Source organism: Lupinus angustifolius, chromosome LG01 (assembly GCF_001865875.1).
Source record: "Lupinus angustifolius cultivar Tanjil chromosome LG01, LupAngTanjil_v1.0, whole genome shotgun sequence".
NCBI lineage: Eukaryota > Viridiplantae > Streptophyta > Magnoliopsida > Fabales > Fabaceae > Lupinus > Lupinus angustifolius.
Window position 1 is genome coordinate 3,854,638 of NC_032009.1, and position 24,659 is coordinate 3,879,296.

Below are 24,659 nucleotides of genomic sequence, written 5' to 3' on the forward strand. Positions count from 1 at the left end.
GCTACTATTGTCAATTCTCGAATTCCCACAGTATGGCTATCCATGCTAATTCTTTTTCCACAATACTGACCACCAATGTCAGTTCTCGAAATTCCCATTTTGGCTGTCTGTGCAAATTCTCAAGTGACACGGAAAGAAAGAGGGAGAAGGTTGCCGGAAATGCGTCAGCGAAATATAAGGGGGAGAAAGAGAAGTTGAGAGGTAAATGCCTTCAACTTGGTGCAAATTATAATGAGGGAATGAGACCTCTATTTATAGCATGAGGCCTCCAACGACTCTCTAACAGATCTTTCACCAACAACTCTATTATCAACAGCTCTATTATCAACGACTCTATCATGATGGTCGAGATCTCCTCCAACGGCTCTTTTCTTGTTGCATATGTGTGTTGACTTGGTCAACACACGGTCCAAGCACAAAATGCCCCAAAAAAAATAAATAAAATAATAAATATTTTATTAAAAAGAATGTTGGGCCGCAATTTAAGGCTTATAAAGTCTTTCAACTTCCTTCCTCAAAGCAAACTATGACTAGTGAATTTTTTCATTTCACTTCAAAACATCATTCTTTCAACAAATTCCAACATATCAAAAAATGATCATTACAACTAACAAACTAACACTTGTTAGTTTCACTTCTGTTTCAAAATCATTTTTATCATAGTTTTCTTGGAAATGCATGTGTTGATCACCTTGCCAAGATGGGAGCATAATGTTTTTCTAATTTTGATTTGGTTGAATCAATCCCGAGCTCAGTAATATGTTCTTGGCATACGCAATGGAAACTTGGTTCCTCAGGGCTTAGTTGTTGTTTAGTTTTCAATCTTTACTAATAGTTCTCCATCACATTTTGGCTTTGTATAATTTAAAATAGAAATGGAGTGAAGTATCACTTTAATATATAGTTTGTGTACTTTACAAAATAATATATTTATATTATCTTAAATATAAATTTTGTCAATCAAATTTTGTTCACATGGAAAGTTTCACTGCAGACTTTTTCAGTGATACTGATCCTTATACTTTTTAAATTATACAATTTTGTTCCTCTCTCAAGTTTTTTGTCAAAAAGTCAACAACTAATAGAATGTGTGTGACTTAGCTTTATTTGCAGCAAGCCACATGAGTTATTTTAATTATTTTTAAATGAAAATGAGATAGACGACTAAATGTTGCATAATTAAATAAGTTTGAGGATTAAAGTTGCTCGAATAGTAAGAAGGACAGTTGCTCGAATAGTAAGAAGGACAGTTGCTCGAATAGTAAGAAAGTAAACTTTATATATGAATAAAAGTGATGCAATGTAACATTCTTTTATCTTAAAATATCATGTCAACAAATATATTTCTCAATCTTATTACTAAGGATAACCAAACTAGGACTCTAAAACAAGTGAAAGAACAATCTGCTGTCGTATAAATTGTGTTACTGTAAATACCATAAGTCTACGATTTGTTGAAAAAATAAATTTAAATTAAATTATTAATTATTTTTCTAACCAAACACAATTAATAATATATATAATAATACAATCTATAACACAACTGATGTTTATTTTAGAACTACTACTTTCCTATTCAACTTTGCATTCACCATCACTTTTGTCATAATATTATAGAAATTACACAATTCTCTTGCATTAAAAAAATAAAGTGTAACATTTATATACTATTGTATAAAGGTTACTTTGTTATTATGCCTTGCATTATTCATTTGTATTATTTTTGTTGAATAGGTGGTTGATGGATTGATAGTATAAAAAATTTGACATTAATTGTGCGTAGATTTTAAACTAAAAAAATGAATAGTAATTAATAAAATGATAATGTATAAAACTCATAAAATTTGACATTTATTTTCTGAAAAATAAGTGCAATGAAACTATTATAATTACGAAAATACCCCCTTGTTTCTCTTGTCAGCATTTGTGGGTAACTGGGTATATTTGAGTTGAAGTATCATTACATACCCTCCTCTACTCACAAACATAGAGTGCCCTAATAACAATAATAATCTAGGGAGACAGAAATGGCGAGCGCCGTTGATGTATCAGGGAATCCGATACCAACATCGTCGGTGTTGATGGCATCATCGAAGCACATTGGGATTAGGTGCCACACCGAGAATTTGGAATTCCTCAAATGCAAGAAGAAAGATCAAAACCCTGAAAACTGTCTCCAACAAGGTCGTCAAGTTACCCGTTGCGCCCTTGGCCTGTGAGTTTACCTTTTTTTTTATATTTATTTATGATTCTATATATTTCGGCATGTGTGGAGGAAACCTGTAGAAGCTGTAGGTGGAATCTATGTCATGTGGAAGAGTTCGGGGGAAACTAAGAAAAACTATAGGCGAAAACAGTAGCTTGTTATTGTGGCCATCTTATTCGATTCTAATCTTTTTGAGATGGCTAGAGTAGCAATGAGAGCATTTTTGTAGAATGTATTTTACTATGTGTGAACCAATGATTCAATTTGTGGACTGTATTATGTGATGGAACAATTGTGGTGCGACACCGAATCACAATGATGCAGTTGCATCAGGCCGTAGCGCAACCGCATGGGACCATATTTGAGCTGCATCGAATTCAAAAATATTTTTTTAGTCACATAATAATTCACAGCGGCTGCAATCCACATCACCACGGCCACAATTTGCATCGTAACGGCCGCGATGTCTGCAATCGCAAATAACCATAACAAGTGTCCAGAATCATGACTGCAATTTAAGTCACTGGTGTGAACTAAGAAGATGGAATTATATTAGTAAAGCTATTGCATCCATGCACACCTATTTGGATTATAAAAACACAATTTCCATTAAATGAGGTTAGATGACTGATTCTTTTTATCATCAACTCAAGGGCCTGAAGGCAAAAGTGTGCTTTAATGTATGGAGATTGATATTGCAAGTAGTAGTATCACAGGATTCGTAGTATTACACAAATTATATTCAAGATCCTCTTTTTTCTTAGGTTTATCGATTTCATATGTTACCATTCTTACATGAAGATCAGAAGTCATGGTCTAGCATTATCAGCCGTTATTGTCTATATGTCTGCTGATCTTCCTGTTTCTTTTTAGTATGTTTTGGACTATTTATTGGGATTGTCATTTGTGTGTAGAACCTTAACTGAGTAAGGCATTCGATGAACATGCTATTCTTTGAAAAATACAAGAAAGAGAACTATTTTGCTAGAATTTTTCCCCAAATGATTTTGCATTTTTGTTGTCTCTTGGATGGGTGAGTGGACCCTACGTCTTTGTGGAGTGCATCTTGATTTTTTTATTTTGACAGCCACTATGGCACTAAGGTGCTAATCAATTATCTTAACAGATTGATTTGATTATTTGGATGTTTATTTATAAATGATAGTGATATTGTTTTCAAGAAAATTGATATTGTTACTCCCAGTATAATTGAAATTAACCTGGGGTTCAATTTGCTAGCAATGCTGTTTTATGTCAGAGTCATTTGACATGGATTTTTCTATTCATGATGAAGTTTTTCCAACTCTGAAATTTATTTAATGGAAACTGAGTTAGTAAAAATGTCTTATCTGGATACTTTCACTGTTTTTTTAAACAAAAAATTGTGTTGTTGAAGGTATTTTGAGAGATTTAAAGAGAATGAAACAGTTTCAAATAATGGAATAGAATTGAAAGGAACACAATGGAATGGAAAGATGCATGCATGCCGTTCTCTTGTTTAGTTGTATGGTGAAGGAAAGAAGGGGACTCTTACTAAAAGCTAGGGTTTAGAATAATTGCATGAGTGGCATGCTTGCCACTCCACTCGTTCCTTGAAAATAACTCCCAAATACATTTTATTAGTTTTTGGCATTGCATTCGTTGCTATTCCCTCCCTTGTCATTCTCACAAACATAAAGGGGCCATGGGTTGGATGTGCAACGATTCCAACCTTTTCCTCATCTTTCTACTGTTTGTAGCTCTCTTTTTTTCTTTTTTTAAGAAATGAGAAGGTTAAGAATAATTGCATTAGTGTTTTATCAAAAAAAGTGTGTTACTGTGGACTGCTGAAGTGTTCATCTTTTATTTTTTCATATCCTCTAACTTATAGCAATGAAAACAAATGTCATATACCATTATACCATCCCCTCCTTCTATTTATCTACTAAATGATTGTGATATATAGAATGGGATACCTTAGTTTTTATTAGAAACAAATAGTATGAAGCTCTTCTTCACTTGATGTTGTATTAGAAGTGAGAACCTATGAAGAACACACACTACTCTTCTGAGGTGTCGAAGTGCCTGTCATATTTCTAAAACAAATACATCTCTGACACTCATACAACATGGGTTGGATACCACTCACTTGGTGTCACATTAAAAAAAATCTGTTGGCTCAGACACACGTAGATTCCCATGTGAAACGACTTGAGAGTTGACTGACTCTCCAAAATTGTTTGACACTTGAAGAACACAGCTCTTATAAAAATTCAAAAATCACCTTTTTAAAAATAAAAAAATCTTTTACGAAGGTCTTAGATTGATTAGATCTTCTCTTAATTTATTTGTTATGCATGAATAGATGAAAGGTGTTAGATATATAGTTCATCTTGTTTTGGAATCTTTTTTTGTTAAGAGACAAAGTGCTTATATTGTAAAATGTAAAGAGACAAGGTGAATATATAAATCCTGATCCTCAATTCAAATCCTTTGTCATGTGTCTGTGTTTGAGTGTTCATGTTGTGTTTATTGTCTGTTTCGGTGTATGTGCTTTATAGGTTAAAACTTAGAAGTTGTTTTGGCATTTTGGACTGCCTTATTAGTTATTAAATGAAAGTATCTTGTGGTTGCTTATGTTGTACAAGACTAAATGTTAGGTAGTAAAATCCAACAAGAGAATGAACTCGATTTAGTATAGATATAAGAATATTATGTTGGGTGAGTGGATATACTACATAAGATAGAATCACGAATGAATGCATTCGAGTGGAAGTTGTGGTAGCATATATATAGGTAGAATCTCATCTTAGGTGATCTGAGCATGTGTGCAAAAGACGTATAGAGACCATATTATGGAGAATAGATAAATGGCATGTGGCCCAATGGCTAAAGGTAGTGGGAGATTAAGAAAAGTTATAGGCAAAACCATTATGTCTTTTGTACAATTGCCCTTGTTAGCCAATTGTATTCTCAGAGGACCATTCCTATTGCCTAATGGAACCTTCATTTCTTCAGAAACTTGCATGATAGGGAGGTTAATAAGCTTGAGTCTCTTCGAGTTTTACTTGATACTATTCATCCATTTTACTCGATGCAATTTATCCATCTGCTCCCTTTTTTTATAGGCCCATCTTCTGCTTCTGACTCCATAAAATGGGCCCTTGATCCTGCGGGAGCTTTCCCTTGTAATTTCTATTTTCATTCCATGATGTTTTCGGACAGTACACAGCTGACCCCACTTAGTCAGACTAAGGTTTGGTTGTTGTTGATGCTTTCAGACAATACAAATAGTTTTTCTTGGATAAATGTATCTAGAAATCTAAAGCTCCATTTAAGGTTAAAACTTTTGTTTGGACTGATATCCTTAACAGGATTAACACCAATGACTTGCTGCAGAAATGTAGACCTCTGACCAGTTTGTCTCCTAATGTGTATTACATGTGGCTTTGATCCTAAAATCAGGCCTCATCTTTTATTGCTTGGCAGCAAGATTTCTTTGGAATAGATTGTTCGGTATCTTTGGAGAATTTTGGACTTGCACTCTTTTCTTTCTCACTACTAGATTTGGAAGTTTTGGACTTCTGGGTCCCACAAAGTTCTAAAGCTCTTTGGTGTATATGATTGGAAAGGAACTGTGGGATTTTTGGTGACTCTTTTTCATCTTCAGATTTTGTTTGGGATAGGGCAATCTTTGACATTACTTCGGTGCTCTCCCTGTGGGTTTTTTTATTTATTATTAAGCCTTAGCGCAATGGTAAAATTGTTTGCCTTGTAACTTGGAGATCATGAGTTCAAATCTTGGAAACAATCTCTTCACTTGCTAGAATTTGACTACCTATATCTACCCTCTCAACATCCCACTAGGTGGGAGTCTCATGCATTGGGCCCGCCCTTTTTATTCTTTTGCCATGTTTCAATGGTAGACAGAGCCACTTAGCAAACTCTGTCTGATTCATAGCTCTACTTCCTAGCTTAACTGTTTCTTTTTGTTCTTTGAGGGGATGTATTATCCTCTTCTTTGTTATATTATTCTCTTCTCATATAAAACACTTCTTTCATTATAAGAAAAAAAAGTATACTTATCTGCATACACTACACACCTCATGGTGACTTCTTTTCTAGATGATACTGACTAAATGCTTGTTCTACAGGCTGAAGGATCTACATCAAAAATGCACCAAGGAGATGGATGATTATGTTGGTTGCATGTACTACCATACAAATGAATTCGACATGTGTCGCAAAGAGCAGCAAGCATTTGAGAAAAAATGTTCTTTTGAATGAAGCTATGCACTACTGCCCTTGTTGAAAATAATATCACTGGTGATTTGGAGTGAGCAAAATGATGCACTTGTATCACAAATATTCCATTGATCTTTTGTGTTTGTATGAATATTTCCTTTGCTTTTCTTGTTCATCTAATTTTTTCTAGAGAAATGTATCCAAGCAGGGCTAAACAATGCTCTTCATACAATAATAAGTATTACATGAAATTTTGAAATTGGAGTATGGTTGTAATTTGATCTGTGCAAATTGTACATTCCCTTGTGTTATATAGATATAATTTCATGAGAAACAAATGTACACAGTTTAAGTTTTATACATCGTCAATGCACTATTTATCATTCATGTTTAATTATATTGACTCTTCAAAAAAGTATAATAATAAATGATGTATTAACTGTGTATACATTTTTATACTGACAATGCATAAATATTATACTTTGATTTCATTATAACTTGCCATAATACACCACCACATATGATTCATCTAATTAATCAGTCCCCAATATAATATAGATGATATTGGAGATGTGCATTTTTATTATAGAAACTCAATTGCAGTTCATATCATTGAAACACTGCTAAAGTTAAATTGAGTTATAATGTTTCAGAAGCTATATTAATTATAGACAACGTAGTATTATTAATTCTATTACTAGGGAGTTTCACTTGTAGTGACAATAATTTTTAAAAATGATTAAATGGTAACCTAGTATTCAAGAAGCATCCAACATACCACCAAGTGCATATCAGTTAGTGGGAAGTTATTCATAATAAAACATAAAATGTTTAAATTACATTAACGATGAAAATTACATATTAATGATTTAGTTAATCTTATCATAAGATTACTGACCTATCTTTTTAATGTACAATATTCTTTATCATCGTCAACAAGAATCATTCATGTCTTCAAAGTAGAAGAAATGACTAGTTACTCAAAAATCGACCTAACCTAGATATAGAATTATACCTCAGTATATTCAATGTCTCGCCTCAACAAATCTGTGGATCATGTCCTATCCAATTAGAAAGTTTCACATACAAATATACAATGCTCAAGGACTTCTTCAATAATACATGAAGCCGACGACTATATTATTGTCCCTTTCAAGTTGATAGTCTCATATATTTTACAAGGATATTCGGTCAAATAACCAAAAGCAATCATATTATCCACCTAATTAAGGATAATACCCAAAGTGTTTCACTTCTCATAGGATTCATTATATTTCGAACAGGAAACAACTACTCCACCACCGTTACACATCAACCAACAACTCTACTGCATCTATCAAAGAAGTTGAGATGCCAAGGTTGAATCAATATCTCTAACAACTAATAAATTGTTGAAAATAAAATATTTCTTCATATAAAAAGATAAATTATCTTCTTGACATGTATCATATTTAATTATTTTTCACAAAAATATTTCTAAAACTAAACAAAATAATAAAGAAATAAATTATCTCATGTTATAATGAGATACTTTTTCCCTATAATATTTAAAACTATACATCAATAATATATCTCCTAGTATAAGAAGATAAATTACCCGCTAATAAAATCATAACATATGTCTTATTTAATTATTATAAAACTAAACAAAACAAGTTGAGAAGATTATGTTATGAATAAATACTTTATAAACTGCAAATACCAAAGCCTTCAAATACCTTCTCTTCTTTTTGAAGATGCTCTGGTTGTGAGTTTTTCACAATCTAAGTTCTTCTCCTAGTACTCCATTCAATGATACATCTGAACTTTGAATGATGTATGCCTTTAACAATAATATTCAAAACATTTAAAAAAATCCAGAACAAGTACCTTAAACACAACATTTTCCATTCCATTTTAACTTTAACATGCATTTTTAGACTAACTAGAAAGATTTTTTTTCCCAATATACCACTGAGTCTGAAAAATGTTGGACTTTTGAATCGAAGCCAATTTTTTCACATACATAATATAGGTCAATCTAGTAACAATCAGTAACAACAATCAAGCCTTAATCCCACTAACTATGGTCAACTCTATGAATTGAACGACACCATACCAAATGTTAAAAACTTAGAAGGCCTAATTGGCGTTTTCTTCATAGAGGGCATTGTTCAATTTACACAAAGCTAATCTCAAAAAACTCTTAGAAGCTAACTTGTTCATGTTAACATCAAACATGTTTCAAGAAATGAAAAAGCTTCTTATGAAGAAGCATAGCTATATTCATTCATGGTGTCAGTGATGGTGGTTTCCGTGTCGCTGCTACAAGGACTTTTCTCATCACATTTTATCAATGGTGCTGTACTTGCTGGGATTGGCATGGACAGATTCGTATTCGGAATTGAACAATGTACTTTCGGGATGTCGGTAGCCGCTGTAGAGCAAGGCAACTGAGCAATGGTAACAGCAGAATCAGTTGCAGCTGGTTTGTGTTCGGTGAATCGCCTTTTCGAACCTCTGTGCATATGAGTTGCACAATACTTCTGACCAGGAACAACAGCGCTCTTGCACCGCCACTTCTTACCATCTGTTCTTCGGCATCTACCTGATTCGAGGTCCACATTGTTTCTGTCATTGAGGTGTAAGTTATTGCAACCCGAAACTGAAATGACAGCGATAAACACAAAAAAGCAACATTAGCTTTTGGAAGAAAAGTTCATCCTAACAGACAAGGTTGGTTAATACGCAAAGAAGAGACCTTGCAAACTAACATTTTTTAACTCAAAGGAAGTGATGAAATTTAACAAGGAGAGGGATGGGAAGTGTTAAGCTTTTTCGATCACGATCAAACTTTCCGGAAGGAGATAAACTATCTTTTCCATTATATATCAATGTTAAGTTTATATATATAAATATAACCAATCATACATTGTTTACACACTGCATCAACATTTCTTACGCAGCCGATGCAATTTCTTACATAAACAGTAACTCTACTTGAGAACTAATATTTTGTTTGCATCCTCTCCTAAAATCTGATTCAAAGTAGAGGATTCAGCTTCTTTGAACTTAATCTTAAAATGGGATGAAGAAAGCTATTCCAAAATAGTATAGCAAAAATGCCTCTAGAAGACATAAATATATACAAGAGATCAACATCTATGACAATGAGCAATGTGCATGCACCTGATGAGGGAAATTCAGAGAATTCCATCTAGACAATTGATCGGAAATCACGTAATTATTATACTACACTAATATCACATCAGAATAAACAATGCAGAACATACTTACAAAGTTACTATTAACCTTCTTGTGTTTGTAGGAAGGGATGGGAACCATGGTAAACTACCAATAAATATTTGAGGTATATGGGCCTTCATAAAACAAGATGCATGACACCCTACTTAATGACAAAGGTTTGATAGTTTTAGGGTTCGTTTGCGAATTGAATTTTGGAGGGGAATAAAAGGAAATGGAAGACTTGGGAACCATGAAATACACATGTGAAATGACTCTGAAGCCTTCCCTTTCTTTCCCCTCCAAAACTTAACTCGCAAACAAACCCTTAGAGTTTGTTGTTTTGGTGGGGTGGGGGAAGGAAGGAGGTTGGATTGTAATAAGTCCTCTAGTTCTATAAAAGACATTAAATAAATACATAAAATGTTGCAACCTCACCAATAATATTATTACCCTGAAGAACACTCCTAGGTGAGAAGCCTATTCCAGTAGAGATACTATTATCATCACAGTTGATGCTTCCTTTCCCACCACTCTTAACACCGACGTTGAAGCCGATACAGCTCTTGCTCTGGTTATCTTTCTTGTATATATTTTCGGTACTTCTGTTACCTGAAGCAACTATAGTCGTGTTACGGAAAGCAGTCACCTTAGGGGCTTTTGCAGTTGCAGTAGAAAAGGAGCTATGGTAATCAGCGGAACTCATGATATTCTTCAATCTAGTATTAGTTGAAGAAGTATTGACAACACAGTGGCTCATTGATGGGGTACATGAAGACTTATCAAATAGTTGAGTGCCTAAAAGGTTCGGATTTGAAATAGAAGATTCTATGTTTGATGAGGTTATTTTGGTTTGTATCTTTCCGGAAGAAGGCTTAGTTGTTAATTGGGAGTTAACTTGAGATGCTTCCACATGCTTTCTTGAACGATTACAACCTCTATGCATGTGCCTTTCACAGTACTTCTGATTAGGCACTACATTCCTACTGCACCTCCATTTCTTTCCATCGGTTCTTCTACATCTATATGGTTCAGGATCCATCATACCCCCAAAATCAAAACTCTGGCTTCTGTATCCTGTAACAGATTGAATACACAAAAACACATATAAAAAAATCATTATCTTCACTTATAAAAGTCACAGATACTTTTAAAATAACAAAGCCTTGAAATTTAGTCTACCTTTTCACATATCAAAATCACAAAATTGGTTCCTTGCATTAGTTGGAATCCACAAGCAAATTACTCTACTATACAAAAACTCAACCTAAGGAAAAATGGAGCTCAAAGATGAGTCCAAAGGGCGTAGCATAGGCCACTCACACTCCCCACCTAATGGGGTCTAGGGAGGGTAAAGCACGGTATATAACTCACAAACAAACAGACTTTTTCCACGATTTGAACCTATGATCTTCGGGTCACGGTGCAACAGCCTTACCTTTAATGCCTAATGAGGGATAAAAAATCAAGTTCAACATCACAACAAAAGCTAGTCATTCTATAAACCCCACACCAAAATCTCATTCAAAAGACCAAGTATGCACCCCATACCTTGCAATTAGTATTTGTTTTGGCAGATATAGTTGATATGAGATTATGAGGTATTTACATTCAACTTCATTATAAAAAAAATAAAGGTATTTACATTCAACTTTAAAAACTTTACCTCCTAATACAGATATCAATTATAAATACATTGCAAGATTAGAAACCCAAATCATGCTAATTTATATAAATAAATATATTAAAAAAGGGTATGATCAGATATTTTCAGAAACTTGACATATAGCTTGGGAATGCAACAAGATGAAGTAGGTTGCATGCAAAGTGGTTAAAGATAAGAACTTGATGGTAAAGCTTACCCCTTTGAGCCTCACTAAAAACACAGCACTTGTGGTAATAACAAGGTGTTTGAATCAAAGTGTTGTTATTTATAGCATCAACTTCAACACCATTCTCTTCCTTCACCACAAAATCAACAACCCTCTTTTTCTCTTCATCACCAACAGCAATAACAACACTTTTCTTCTTCTTATGGGGTCCACTTCCTTCCCCTAAGAGAAAAAATAGAGTACACAAAGATATAACAAATGTGAGAAAAGGTAATGAGTTAAGAGTGCTGAAAAGGTACAAATGAAGAAAAGAGCATGCTGTGTTAAAAGAAACCATAGGTGGTGTTGTGTGAAGAGGGAGCACTACTAAGAGGCTTTGCTTCCATGGTCACATTCACATTATTTTTTTATTTTTTGTCTTGGTGGGTCTGTTTTTCTATACAAAGAAAAGATGCATATTTTCCTAGAATTAGTTTATTAATTAAACTATGATATTTTATATATATGTACTTATATTTTTGTAGTAACATTAATCTCTTTAAAAAAAATTAAGTCATTTTCATTAAAAATTAATTTTAAATGAAATAAAGTTAATTTAAATAATACCGTTGAATTCAAAATCGATTATTATAAGCGAACTTAATTAGTTTTAACCAATATAATTATATAATTGATACAATTAGTATACTATACTGGTAATAGGATATATACACTACGAAACTCTTGTGAAATTGGTTGGTACAGCTCAGATTTCACATCATTGTTTTAAACAGGAAATTAAAAACATTTTAATAATTTTGAATTTTGAATTTATTTTATGATGTTAACTGAAGAGAAAAATATCAGCTAAAGAACCCAACTTAATTACTTATAATGTCTTGTTATTCTATACTTCTATAGTGGGTGGATAGAAAGTGAAATGAAAGAGAAAAAGCCAAAAAGGGAGTAAAGCAAAGTGATCAGTTTCTGACAAACACAGCCTTATTACTTTGCAGAGTCAGTTACATTGAGGGAAACCTTATACCCTCTGTATTGCACTATCCACTATTCTTATCACTATCTTTTTTTGGCTTATATGCATTCTCTGCTCTCTATGGTGCAACTCAGTTTGTTACTAATACTCCATAAGTTACTAAAAATCTCACTAAAATAATACTCCATTCATCACCATTCTAAATAAATTCAGCTAAATTAATGAATTTAATTAACATAGTTAGTAAAATTAAGTTTGTGAACCGATGCTATTTTTTCTACAATTTCCTTATATTGGTGCTTATTATATTTCTACTTTCCCTCCATTAATGACTTTATGCTATTTAATTAAGGTATTTTTATTTATAAAAAAATTAATGTAATGAACAATTTGGATTAGATTTTATGAAAATGAATAAAACAAAGTTCACAATAGGAATATGTGAAACCCCAACTCAACATCAAATTGGAAGATGTTTTATATTAGGTTTAATCAATTTAATAAGTTAAATCGTCCGGCCAAACTGAATGATTTAATATATAATTATATATAAATACAAAATTTTATATAATAATAATTATATATAATTAAATTGAAGTAACATATCTTCGTCTTTTTTGGACTAGTGAAAATAATTCAGCTCTCTTTCGATTAAGACTACAAACTAGAACTTTTTAAGACCGATCAACGATGAGACTGATCGAACTACCAGTCTAGTCTCGTCCTCACAACATTGACAATATGACCTCTTAAGGATTAGAGATAATAATTTTCTATTTCAAGTTGGACTACTTTATCAATTTAGTAATTTTATAAATTAATAATATAACAATTGTTAGTGTTAATAACAATAAGAGAAAATGAGATATACAATGTGGGTTTTAGCAACAAAAGAGACTCATAGTATAACAGTTGCTTCAATTTGATTTTTTTGTCGGAATTCAGGAACTGAATCAAACATAAGACCTGATTCGATTTATTTTGACTAATATTGAATTGGGTTTAATATGTATACATTGATGGTGTAAGTGATTTTTATCCTGTCAGTAAATCTCCACCATTCATATGTTAACTAGTATTGACTTTCAAATAAAAGTATTACAAACCAATGGTGGATGATGTGCTAACAGTGTAAAAACTCTATTGAATTTCTCTGTATAAACCAAATTGAGTCAACGATGAAAGGTTTGGTTCAATAATTTGCTTGTTTTTTTATAAAAATATTTTGTACCACTTCAAACAGTATTCCATAAGGTATTGTTTGTTTATTTTAACTACCATTTCGCCGAAAAAAATTACCATTTTACCTTATAAACTAACATTCAAACTCCAAAATTTAAACCACAATACATATGTTAATTGCATAACAAAAACAAATAAAGTCATATCCAATAACTTGGAAAAGATTAATATAATAAAAATGGTGAAATAATGGAATATTTTATATTAACAAAACCTTCAAATAATGATAATAATCATATGATCTTCTCTTTTACACATTTACCTTATATGAAATAATAAAAATATTTTTTAATATGTAGTTGATTCCAGTAGTTCATGAATCACTTATATCTTTACTTTATTTAGAGTGGAAAAAAAATCAATCTTACTAAGATAACTTATATAATATGTACCATAATATTATAGCACTCCCTAAAGAGCATATAGGTCATTAGTTTTTATTATTTTCTATTTTTAAAATTTGTTTTTTCATGTAATATTAGTAAGATGTTGATGGATTTTATTGGAATAAATATAAGATTAGTTTATATATAGGACATGTTAGCTTTAGTTAGAAGAATATATGTACTAGGAATCCTCAAACTCAAAATTTTAAGGATTATAACTATAAACTTGAATTTTTCAAAAGGATAAATCAAGATTTATCAAAAACCGAATCTATGAATTTCCAAAACTTCAAACAATTCTAAAAATGATGATAAAAGAGTGAGAGTGACCTCAAATGCTAGTCAAAATATAGAATAGATTTGCAACACGAATAGAATGGTAGTGATTAAGTGTAAGTGAATAAGGTGTTAAGGATATTTCCTTCACGGAAAGAACCACCAACACTAAAAATGGGGCAAAGACTCTAAGGTTTTGTTTGAGAGTGAATTTTTTAAGGGGAAGGGAAGATGACTTTAAAAAATTCTCTTTGGTTGGGAGTTGGATGAATGAGAGGGAAAGGTTTTTGAGGGTTTTTCAAATCCTCCAAAACCCTCCATATGCCTATTGTTAAAGTTGCACAATTTAGATTTTTTTTGGAGATAAAATGTCAAAATAACTAAATATGTTTAGTAACATTATATAATTATATATTATTTTTCATTTCTCATTGTTAATTACATTTTTAAAAGAAAAATAAAAACAATTCTTACATTATCATTAGTTTACCTCCCCTCATCAAAATTTCATACTCCTAAACAAAGGAGATGATTCCCTTATTTTTCCCTCCCCTTCCTCCCCCTTCCTAACTCTTTCATCTCTCTCATTCCCCTTCCCTCATAACTCTCAAACAAAACCTAAGGATAACAAGAGAAGAGAGGACGAGAAGGAACCTCAATGGAGGAGAAGAATAGCTTCCAAGAGCTTCTAGAACAAGGTTTTCTCTCTTCCATGTAGTAGTTTTGTGTTTTTTTGGATGAAATGGACACGATAACCTTTAAAAAGAACACAAATAATTTCAATTACGATCAATGAGGCAAATCTCACTCAATGAAAATGAATCAATATATTTCAAATCGAAGAACTCACTTAATGACCTCCTAACCCTTAGCGAGAAGTCGAGAATGAGCAATTTCGCTCAACGAGACTACTCTCACCCAACAAACTTTAACACCCTGTTTGGTTCACAAAGGAAAATGGAAGGAAAGAAAAAAGAAGGAAAGAAAGTTTGAAGAATGAAAATAAATAGAAAGTGAGATGAAAATTTAGTTGTTTGGTTTAAAAGAAAAATGAAGGAAAGAAAGTTATAATTTTTCTCTCCTCTTGTTTGGTTGTGTAGAAGGTGAATGGAAGGAAAAAAGTATGTAAAATTAAATAAACATCCCAAATAAGAAAGTCATATGTACAACATTGTTGTTTTGACTACTTAATTTTTAACATGTACTATTACAGTTATTCAATTTTTTGTACACTTTCAATTATCTGAATTTGGGATAAAATTATTAGAAATATTTGTGATGAACTTTGAATATGCATGTATTTTAAAAATCATGCAATAAATAGGAAATATTAAACACACTTGACATAATATCGATGAACATAAATTACCATATTAATTGTTATACATAAACAAAAAATAATTTGTCATTTTTATGAGAAAAAAAGGAGAAAATGAGTAAGGAGAAGAAATAAAAATTTGAGGATAAAAATGAAGGGTATTATAGTCATTTGCATAAAATTCATTCTTTTTCGCCTCTTTTCCACTTACATTTAGTGCGAAATTTTTTAGCATAGGCCCCACTTTTTTTTTCCGTCCTCCACTTTTCCCTTGTCAACAAGGGAAAATTGAATTTTCTCTTTTTTTCTTCCACTCATTTTCATTCCTCCCATTTTCAATCAAACCAAACATACCTAAGATCAAAATTCCTAGATGTATTGCATTACTAGCTTAGCAAAACTCCATTCGACCATGGAGTTTAACACCTAATTTTTCTCCAAAAACACATTTTAAACTCTAAATACATTAGAAGACAATTTTAAAGATTTAACCCAAAGCATTTTACCAAAATACACTTATTTAATTTTTCAAATTACTCAAATAACCCAATTTTCCATGGGATTAGTAATAATAACGAAAAATTATGGACTGCACAAAAATTAACTTTAGCCCCACCGTCCTTTCATCTATAATACCCATTTTTCATATCCAAATATTTGGTCTCTTTCCTCGAACATCATTCCTATCATTTACCTACATCCAATTATCCAATGGATTCAAGGCTATTAATTAAATGGTTAATAAGATGACAACTCTCTATGCACTAGTCATGTTTCAGTGTTTTCAACTTAAATTTTTAAAAATGAAAATGCATGTTTTGTTTAAATTCATATTACTTTTGCCTTAGCCAAAACTCTTGCTAAACAGTGTTTTTAGTATTTGTAGTTAGTTAAATGATAACATGGCTTACATTGTTACTTTCTCGTTTACCCGATTATAATGTTGACACATCATCAATTATCATTGATAAGTGTTATATTTGCAAAACAAAGAATAGAACAGGTAAAATAAAATTCCGGAATAAAACCAATAAGTTATTAGTCTAACCGTGTAAAAGCTTATTAGATTTAAGGTAATTAAAAGTTAAGCATTCAATTTCTTGAAGTGACACTTGTAAGGAAGATAACTATGAAATCCGAAATGGATTAGTTCGTTATTTATAAGATGAATGAATTCATTAATAATACAAAAAAAAAAATTAAGGTATAACATAAAATCGAGTCAACTAAAGACAAAAATTTAATTAACTGAAGTTAAGTCTTATCCATATCTAATCTTAAAAAATGCGTGAGCAATTAATAATATAAAAAGAGACAAAAAAGAATTTTCTTCATATGTTGCACATAAGCTAGAAAAAAGGCATGTAGTGTATAATTGGATGAAATGGTTGAAAAAATATTTTAAAAATCCATTTTATGCATAATGTTTTTCATAATGGAATCATTAAGAGTAAATATTTAAAAAACACTTTAATTTAATGAATCATAAATTGCACTTACATCCCTGAGTTTTAGTAAACTTACATAAAATACCCCTCCATTTTTTACATCTACAAAAACCCACTGATTTTTATACACATATTACACTAACTACCTCTACATAAGAAATAAGTCTGATCTTTTATACAAAAAATGATGATAAGTGTAATTAAGTTAAACAAAATATGATATATTGTGAAGAGAAGTCCAAATAGCATATACTAATACATTTTCATTATTTTTTGTTCTTTATAAAATGCATCAATAATTCTAAGAAAATATTGTTTAAATCACTCTTATACTATATTATAATGAACAAAAAATAATAAAAATATATTGACTCATCTACTATTTATACTTGTTTCTATAATATATCATATTTTGTTTAAATTAATTATATTTATCACTCTTTATTATTTAAAAATCATACTTATTTATCATGCATAGTAGTCAATGTAATATATGTATAAAAATCAAGAGAATGACTCCTCTATGGTACTGATCTCTCAGAATGTGAGGGATATAATTTTTCTTAAGTATTTAGTCTGAAAAAAAAATGAAAATCTAGATCATTAAAATTTTCCTTTTGTCATGTGTCCTAATCTTAACTATGCACTGCCCCATCCAGTAATGGAGATGAGTCACACTAAAAAATCAAAGGTTTTCGTAGGTGTAAAAAAATAGAATAATGATTTATATAATTTCACTAAAACTCATGAGGTATTAGTGCAATTTACTCAATCATTAAAGATACAATGAAATAATTGAAGTTATATATATATATATATATATATAAAATTCAAGACAATAATAATGAAAACTCTAACAGAGTATATGCAACGAATAATAATTTCCTCAACTTGCTAGAATCTATGAGGAGAATTAACAAACAATGCAACAACTAAGAACACACAAAGGACACTACAATTTTAATGTGGAAAACCTTCCCAATGCGAAAAGTAAAAACCACGGTCACAAACCAGTCAATTAAGTTTCACTATGATCAAAATAAGAATACAAGTGTGTCTCAAAAAATATAGAAGAAAATGTGCTCAACAATATGACATATAACAGAGCAACAAGTTTTAAAATGAGAACACAAAGTTGTAGAAAACCAGAAAAAACAGCCACTGTTATAGCTCGTTTTCTACCACCTCGAACAATTTCTCACCAATCTAACCATTCAGAATGAAGTACCAGAAGCTGCGAACCTGTTGTCCAAATTTTAGTCTGATCCACTTCTCTCTCACTTTTCTACAACTGCTATGAGTTCCTTCGGGTTGAGTTCTATCAACTTCTCTCTCACTTTTCTACTGTCTCCTTTTGCCTAAACTGATTTCACATACTTACCTCATCTGACCTCTATCCATTAGATTAAGTGGGACAAGTGGGCTTTGCCCAATTGAGTCTTTATCCATATAGAAATAGAGCCCAAACCCAACAATCTCCCCCTCACAACTATGTGGAGATAATCGCCAAACCAACGATCTCACAACAAGTTTTAAACTTTCACCTTGATAAGGCCTTAGTCATCATATCAGCATCATTATCATTTGTATGAACCTTAGCCAATTCCAACAACCTAGTATCCAAAGCATCACGTATCCAATGATACCTCACATCAATGTGTTTGGACCTAGAATGAAAAGTTGAATTCTTTCCAAGATGAACTGCACTTTGACTATCACAAAATAACAAGTATTTGTCTTGGAGAAAACCAAGCTCCTGCAATAATTTATTGACCCAAAGGAAATTCTTGCATGCTTATGTAGTGGTAATGAACTCTGCCTCAGTATTGGACAATGCAATGTACTTTTACAACCTAGATTGCCATGTCACAACTCCCCATACAAACTTAATCAAGTAGCCTGAAGTGGACTTTCTGGAATTAATGTCTCCAACCATATGAGAATCAGTATAGCCCAAGAGTAGGTTTATCACCTCCAAAACAAAGCCTCAAAATAGCAATACAACAAAGATACCTCAAAATCCATTTCACAACATTCAAATGCTCTCTACCTGGATTTGCCAGAAATCTACTAATTGTACCAACAACATGTGCAATATCTAGTCTTATACACACCATTGTGTACACCAAATTTCCCACAACAGATGCATACAGAGCCCGTTGCGTATCTGATTTTTCAGCTTCATTTGAAAGACTCTGTTTAGAACTCAACTTAAAATGAGTAGCAATAGGAGTGATTACTGCCTTAGCATTTTCCATATGAAACTTCTATGATATTCTCTTAGTATAATGTTCCTGTGACAGCCAAAGTTTCTTTTGTTGCCTATCTTGCATGATTCTTATACCAAAAATCTACTTAGTAGCTCACATGTCTTTCATGGCAAATGACTTGCCTAATTGCTTTTTTAATATGTCAATCATGGAAATATTTTTCCCAACAATAAGCATGTCGTCAACATACAATAACAAGATGATGAAATCACCATCAATTTTTTTTAATGAAGACACAATGTTTAGAAGTAGTCTTCTTATAGTCTTGCTCACACATAACAGACTCAAACTTCTTGTATCATTGTCATGGAGCCTGCTTCAAACCATACAGACTCTTTCTCAGCATGCACACATAGTCTTCTTTCCCTTTAATAAGAAAACCATCACGTTGTTTCATATAAATCTCTTCCTTCAAATCACCACGGAGGAAAGCAGTTTTTATATCCATTTGCTCTACCTCCAAATCAAGAGTAACAACCAAACCGAATGCAATTATAATGAATGACATCTTCACCACGAGAGAAAAAATCTCACTACAATCAACACCCTTTCTCTCTTTGAAACCTTTAACCACCAATATGGCTTTATACCTTGGAGATGTAGAATTACTTTATTGCTTCACCCTGTAAATCCACTTGTTTTCCAAAACCTTCTTCCCTTTTAGCAATTTGACCAAATGAAAAGTGTGATTATTATGCAAGGACTTCATTTCCTCTTGCATTGCATCCAACGACTTCTTCTTTTCTTCATTCTCCACGGTCTCGTGATAATATTCAGGTTCTCCTCCATCTGTCACAGCAACATAGTCATTAGAAGGGTACCTGGTAGATGGTTTCCTTTGACTATTAGACATTCGAAGTTGAACTTGAGGTGGTTCAGGAGCATCACCAAGATTCTAATCTTGTGACATCTCATGTTCATCTTCACCAATATCAAATGAGAACATCTAAATCATATCCAAGCTGTTAATCACCAACATAATCATGTTGCTTACCATTTTGAAAGTTATTCTCAATTGTATCCAAATCATGCGCAAACGTCCAAAATGAATCAATATTAGACAATCTACTATCTTCCTCGGGTGTAGTCTTCTTCATCTTAGCAATGTCTTCAATGATCTGGTCTTCCATGAACTTCAAATCATGGATTCTAACAACCTTTTTCTCAATAGGATCATACAACCTCTAGCCAAATTCATCTTCACCATAACCGATAAAGATGCACTGCCTTGTCTTCGCATCCAACTTGGACCTTTCATCCTTTGGAACATGCACAAATGTCTTACAATCAAAAACTCGCAAATGATCATACATGATATTCTTGCCAAACCAAATCTTGTCTGACACCTCAACATTCAAAGAAACTGCAGAATTATGATTAATAACATGCACTATCGTGTACAAAGCCTCACCCCAGAAATATTTAGGTAATTTTTCTTTAGAAAGAATACACCTAACTCTTTTAACCAAAGTTCTATTCATCCTCTCCGCTAAGCCATTAAGATGAGGAGTCTTAGGAGGAGCTTTTTCATGTCTAACACCTTGTTGTTTGTAATAAATATCAAACAGTCCATAATACTCACCATCGTTATCAATACAAATGCAATTCAACTTCTTGCTAGAATGTCTCTCAACCAAAACATGGAATTGTTTGAACTTTTCAAGTACTTGGTCCTTTGTCTTCAAAGCATAGACCAAAAGCTTCCTTGAACAATTATCAATAAAAGTAACAACGTAAAGTGCACCCCCAAATGACTTTACCTTCAATGGACCACAAGCATCAGAATGAACCAATTCAAGCAACTCTGACTTCCTTGATGAGGATACTTCTTAAAGGATACTCACGTCTGCTTACCAGCCATGCAACGATAATATTTCTCCAACTCTGCGATCTTTAATCCCAGAAGTACATCCTTTTTGGCTAAATAATTCAACCTTTTTTCATTTATATGACTAAGTCTGTGGTGTCACAAAGAAGCCTCCATATCCATGGAATTTTGATAAGTGACAAAAATACCTATTTTTCATATACTTTTTATGGCACTTATCTTATGCAAAAATGTGAAAACCAACTTAATTCAACACTTTATAGATAAATTTTGTATTATTGGATAATATAATTTTTGATTACCTCTTGTCCAAGTTTCCCTTGAATTTTGTAGGAAATTGATTAATTTAAAAGAAAGCCAAAAATTCATGTCAATTCACAAGCCAAAAGTCCAAAAGAAATGCTCAAAAGAAACAAGCTAAGTACGACATGTTGTATGCTTAAGCTTGTCACCAAAAAGATGACTTAGGCTTGAAGAAATGTACCTTTCTTCACCATGAAGAAACCCAAGCTAGGTATGCAAAGCAAAGCAAAGCATAAAGCTTACTTACACTTGAAGAAATCATGCCAAAAGTGCCAAGTGACCAACTAAAATCAACTCAAAAATCATGGAACAAAGGTTGCTTCGGCTTGTAGAAAGGTTGGTTCCATCACCATGAAGGAACAAAGCAGCTAGGCGTGGACTAAGTGTGAGTTGTGCGGCCAAGCAGATCAAAAACCCAGCCATGAAGAAAGCTTGGCCAACTCATCATGCAACTTGCCTATTCTTTACTTGAAGGCCAAGCATATGACCTCATGCATGACATATGTTCTGAACAAGCAAGTAGGAGGTATCACCATGCATGTAACCTAGCCCACAATAGGCTATCTAAGATGAGACAAACTGCTGACTCACCAACTTGGGTGAGTCTGGTCAGGCGTTGGGCGGCCAAACAGGGTAGCCAAGCTCCCATGACTTTGCCTATAAAAGGCACACCCACCTCCTCACTTTTCACACATTGTACATACTTTGTAACTTCCTCTTCTTCTTCTCATTTCATTTCTCTCTTCTTTTAGAGTGTTCTTAGGCTTTTAGTTCATATAAATTCAAGGAGAATGGAGTTGGCAAATGAGGTACACAAACATGATTTTTGTAACCTCATTTGGAATCAAAAGCATCTCATCTTTGGATATATGGCTCATGCTCCTACATATTGATTTGGATTATGGTGTAAGCATCTCATCTCTTCATTTGTATCATATTTTGATTTCAATTCATTCAAGTTATTACTTTTGTTTAAGTTTTGATTCTTCACGAAGTTCTTAATGCAGTTTTAGCTTGATCGCCTAAAACTTGATTTAAATATCCAAAATGCTTCTTCTTAAAGTGTTGACAAGTGAACTAAAAAGTATAACCTACAACTTAGTTCACTTGCCACATCAAGCATCTATTTTAAGTAACTTATGTTCAAGGCTAAATGATGTTAATGGAGCCTGAAGTAGGGTGTGACAACCTACTCCGACGAGTGGTAAGGTGTGACAACCTACTCCGACGAGTGGCATTTAACTATTGTTTATTGTATTACATAAGGTTTTAAAATCATCTTATCATTATAGGACAATAGATGAAGGATTTAGAAATGGTGTGTGGAATTAACTGAAAGTATAACACATAACTTGTAATGTTTTCAAAATCATTTGAGTCAAGAAATAATTCCATCTTTCAAATCCATTTTACCTTCTTGAATTTGTAAATAGTTAGTTCTTTACTTTTTCATGTTTCTTATTTCATAAAATCACAAAAGAAACTTTATATGATACTTTCTTACTTTTGATAAAATATACAAAGTATGGGTACATTTCTATTATACAATTCCTTGTGGTTCGACATAACCCTATACTATACTACAATTGAATCTTGAAAGAGATGCAAATGTAAAATAGTAAAGTGTTAACTTATAAATTTTATTTGTTGACAAAGAAAGAAACCTTGAATCAAAGTGCAATTTAATTCATAAATTGTAACTTTGTGAAAATGAAAAATACACAGTTATGATGAGTGATCTAACTACTAAGTTTTACTTTCTGTCATTTATTTTCTGCAACTAATATTTATTTTCTGTCATTTGTATTTCCGCAACTAACATTTATTTATTGATTTATTCTTTATTCTTTATACCAACCATTCGAAAGAAGTGGTACGGTTAAATTCTAACTTTATTGCTTTGTTTAACCTTCCATAAGGAAGTAGTTTGGTTAATAAAGAAAAACAAAAATCAATATTATTCATTATCACTAGTGTTAAATTGCTAAATTCATACCATTATAGTGGCGTTAGAATTTATTCCAACAAAGCCGAAATGGAATGAAATTGTTAATAATTCAATAAAACTAAGTTTTTGATTAAAGGAACATTCTTGAAACCATTAAACCGACGTTGGAATTTACTCCAACGAAGCCGAGATTTCGAGTAAAGAATCGACCTGTCATTAAATAAATTATTCAGAAACTTGCCTCAATAAGTAGCAAGAAAACTCTTTCAACACATTTACACTTTCTTTAGCAACCAAAGCTTTGTCAAATACAATTTAGAAATCTTCTCCCCCTGGCCATAACCAAGTTACCTCTAGTGAGCTTCCATTTTCCAGAACCAAAGTGATTATCATAACCACCATTATCAAGCATCTACATAGAGATCAAATTGAAACGAACATCTAGAGCATGTTTAACTTCTCTCAACAACAAATGCACTCCTATGTTGGTAGAAAAACAAATATCACTTCCTTTGACACTATCATTACCCATCTTCAACACTCCAAAATCACTAGAAGTGTAAGATGTGAAGAACTCATTCTTTGGTGTAACATGCAGTGTAGCACCACTATCAATTATCCACACATTCTCATCTAATACAATATTAACAGAACCACGATCATGTTGAATAATAAGATCGTCACAAGTAGCAGTAGTAACACGATCATCATCACCATGATTCTTCTCGTTCTGCTTGCCCTTCTTGTCTTTGTTCTCCCTTTTCCATTGAAAACAATTCTTATTTATGTGACCTGCTTTGTGACAATAGTGACACTCCACATTCTTGTATTTGGACTTGGACTTACTTCTTTCCTTTTCTCTATCACCTTTTGGTTTCTTTCTATGACTTCTCCCCCTATTTTCAGTGACCATCACCTTAAAATAAGATGAAGTACCATGTGCCTTCCTTCTCATCTCCTCATTAAGAATACTTCCTTTTATACTTTTCAAAGAGACAATACCATTAGGAGCTGAATTTGTAATTGAAACTCGAAATATTTTCCAAGAATCTGGTAGAGTATTCAGTAGTCATAGTCTCAATACTTCATCATCAAACTTGATACATATTCCTGATAATTGATCCAGGAGCCCTTGAAAATCATTCAAGTGATTTGAAATAGAAGCTCTTTCATTATACCTCAA

The 24,659-nt window shown here is 32.4% G+C and overlaps 2 protein-coding genes across 4 annotated transcripts; one reads left to right on the plus strand and one right to left on the minus strand.

The window, feature by feature from the left end:
* On the plus strand, window positions 1,974-6,704 carry LOC109348010 (NADH dehydrogenase [ubiquinone] 1 alpha subcomplex subunit 8-B-like). The gene is made up of 2 exons (XM_019588185.1): window positions 1,974-2,215; window positions 6,340-6,704. Exons 1-2 carry the CDS (start codon window positions 2,028-2,030, stop codon window positions 6,470-6,472), a joined length of 321 nt encoding a protein of 106 aa, XP_019443730.1. The 5' UTR covers window positions 1,974-2,027; the 3' UTR covers window positions 6,473-6,704.
* On the minus strand, window positions 8,417-11,902 carry LOC109348017 (growth-regulating factor 9-like). Of its 3 annotated transcripts, XM_019588214.1 has the most exons (4): window positions 11,819-11,902; window positions 11,515-11,706; window positions 10,091-10,729; window positions 8,417-9,074 (listed from the first exon to the last, which is right to left on the minus strand). In XM_019588214.1, the coding sequence occupies exons 1-4, from the start codon at window positions 11,868-11,870 to the stop codon at window positions 8,674-8,676; spliced, it is 1,284 nt and encodes a 427-aa protein (XP_019443759.1). In that variant the 5' UTR covers window positions 11,871-11,902; the 3' UTR covers window positions 8,417-8,673. The 3 variants fall into 3 exon arrangements, with proteins under 3 accessions (XP_019443759.1, XP_019443751.1, XP_019443741.1); XM_019588206.1 differs by having other exon boundaries at window positions 10,106-10,729; window positions 11,515-11,894; XM_019588196.1 differs by having other exon boundaries at window positions 11,515-11,894.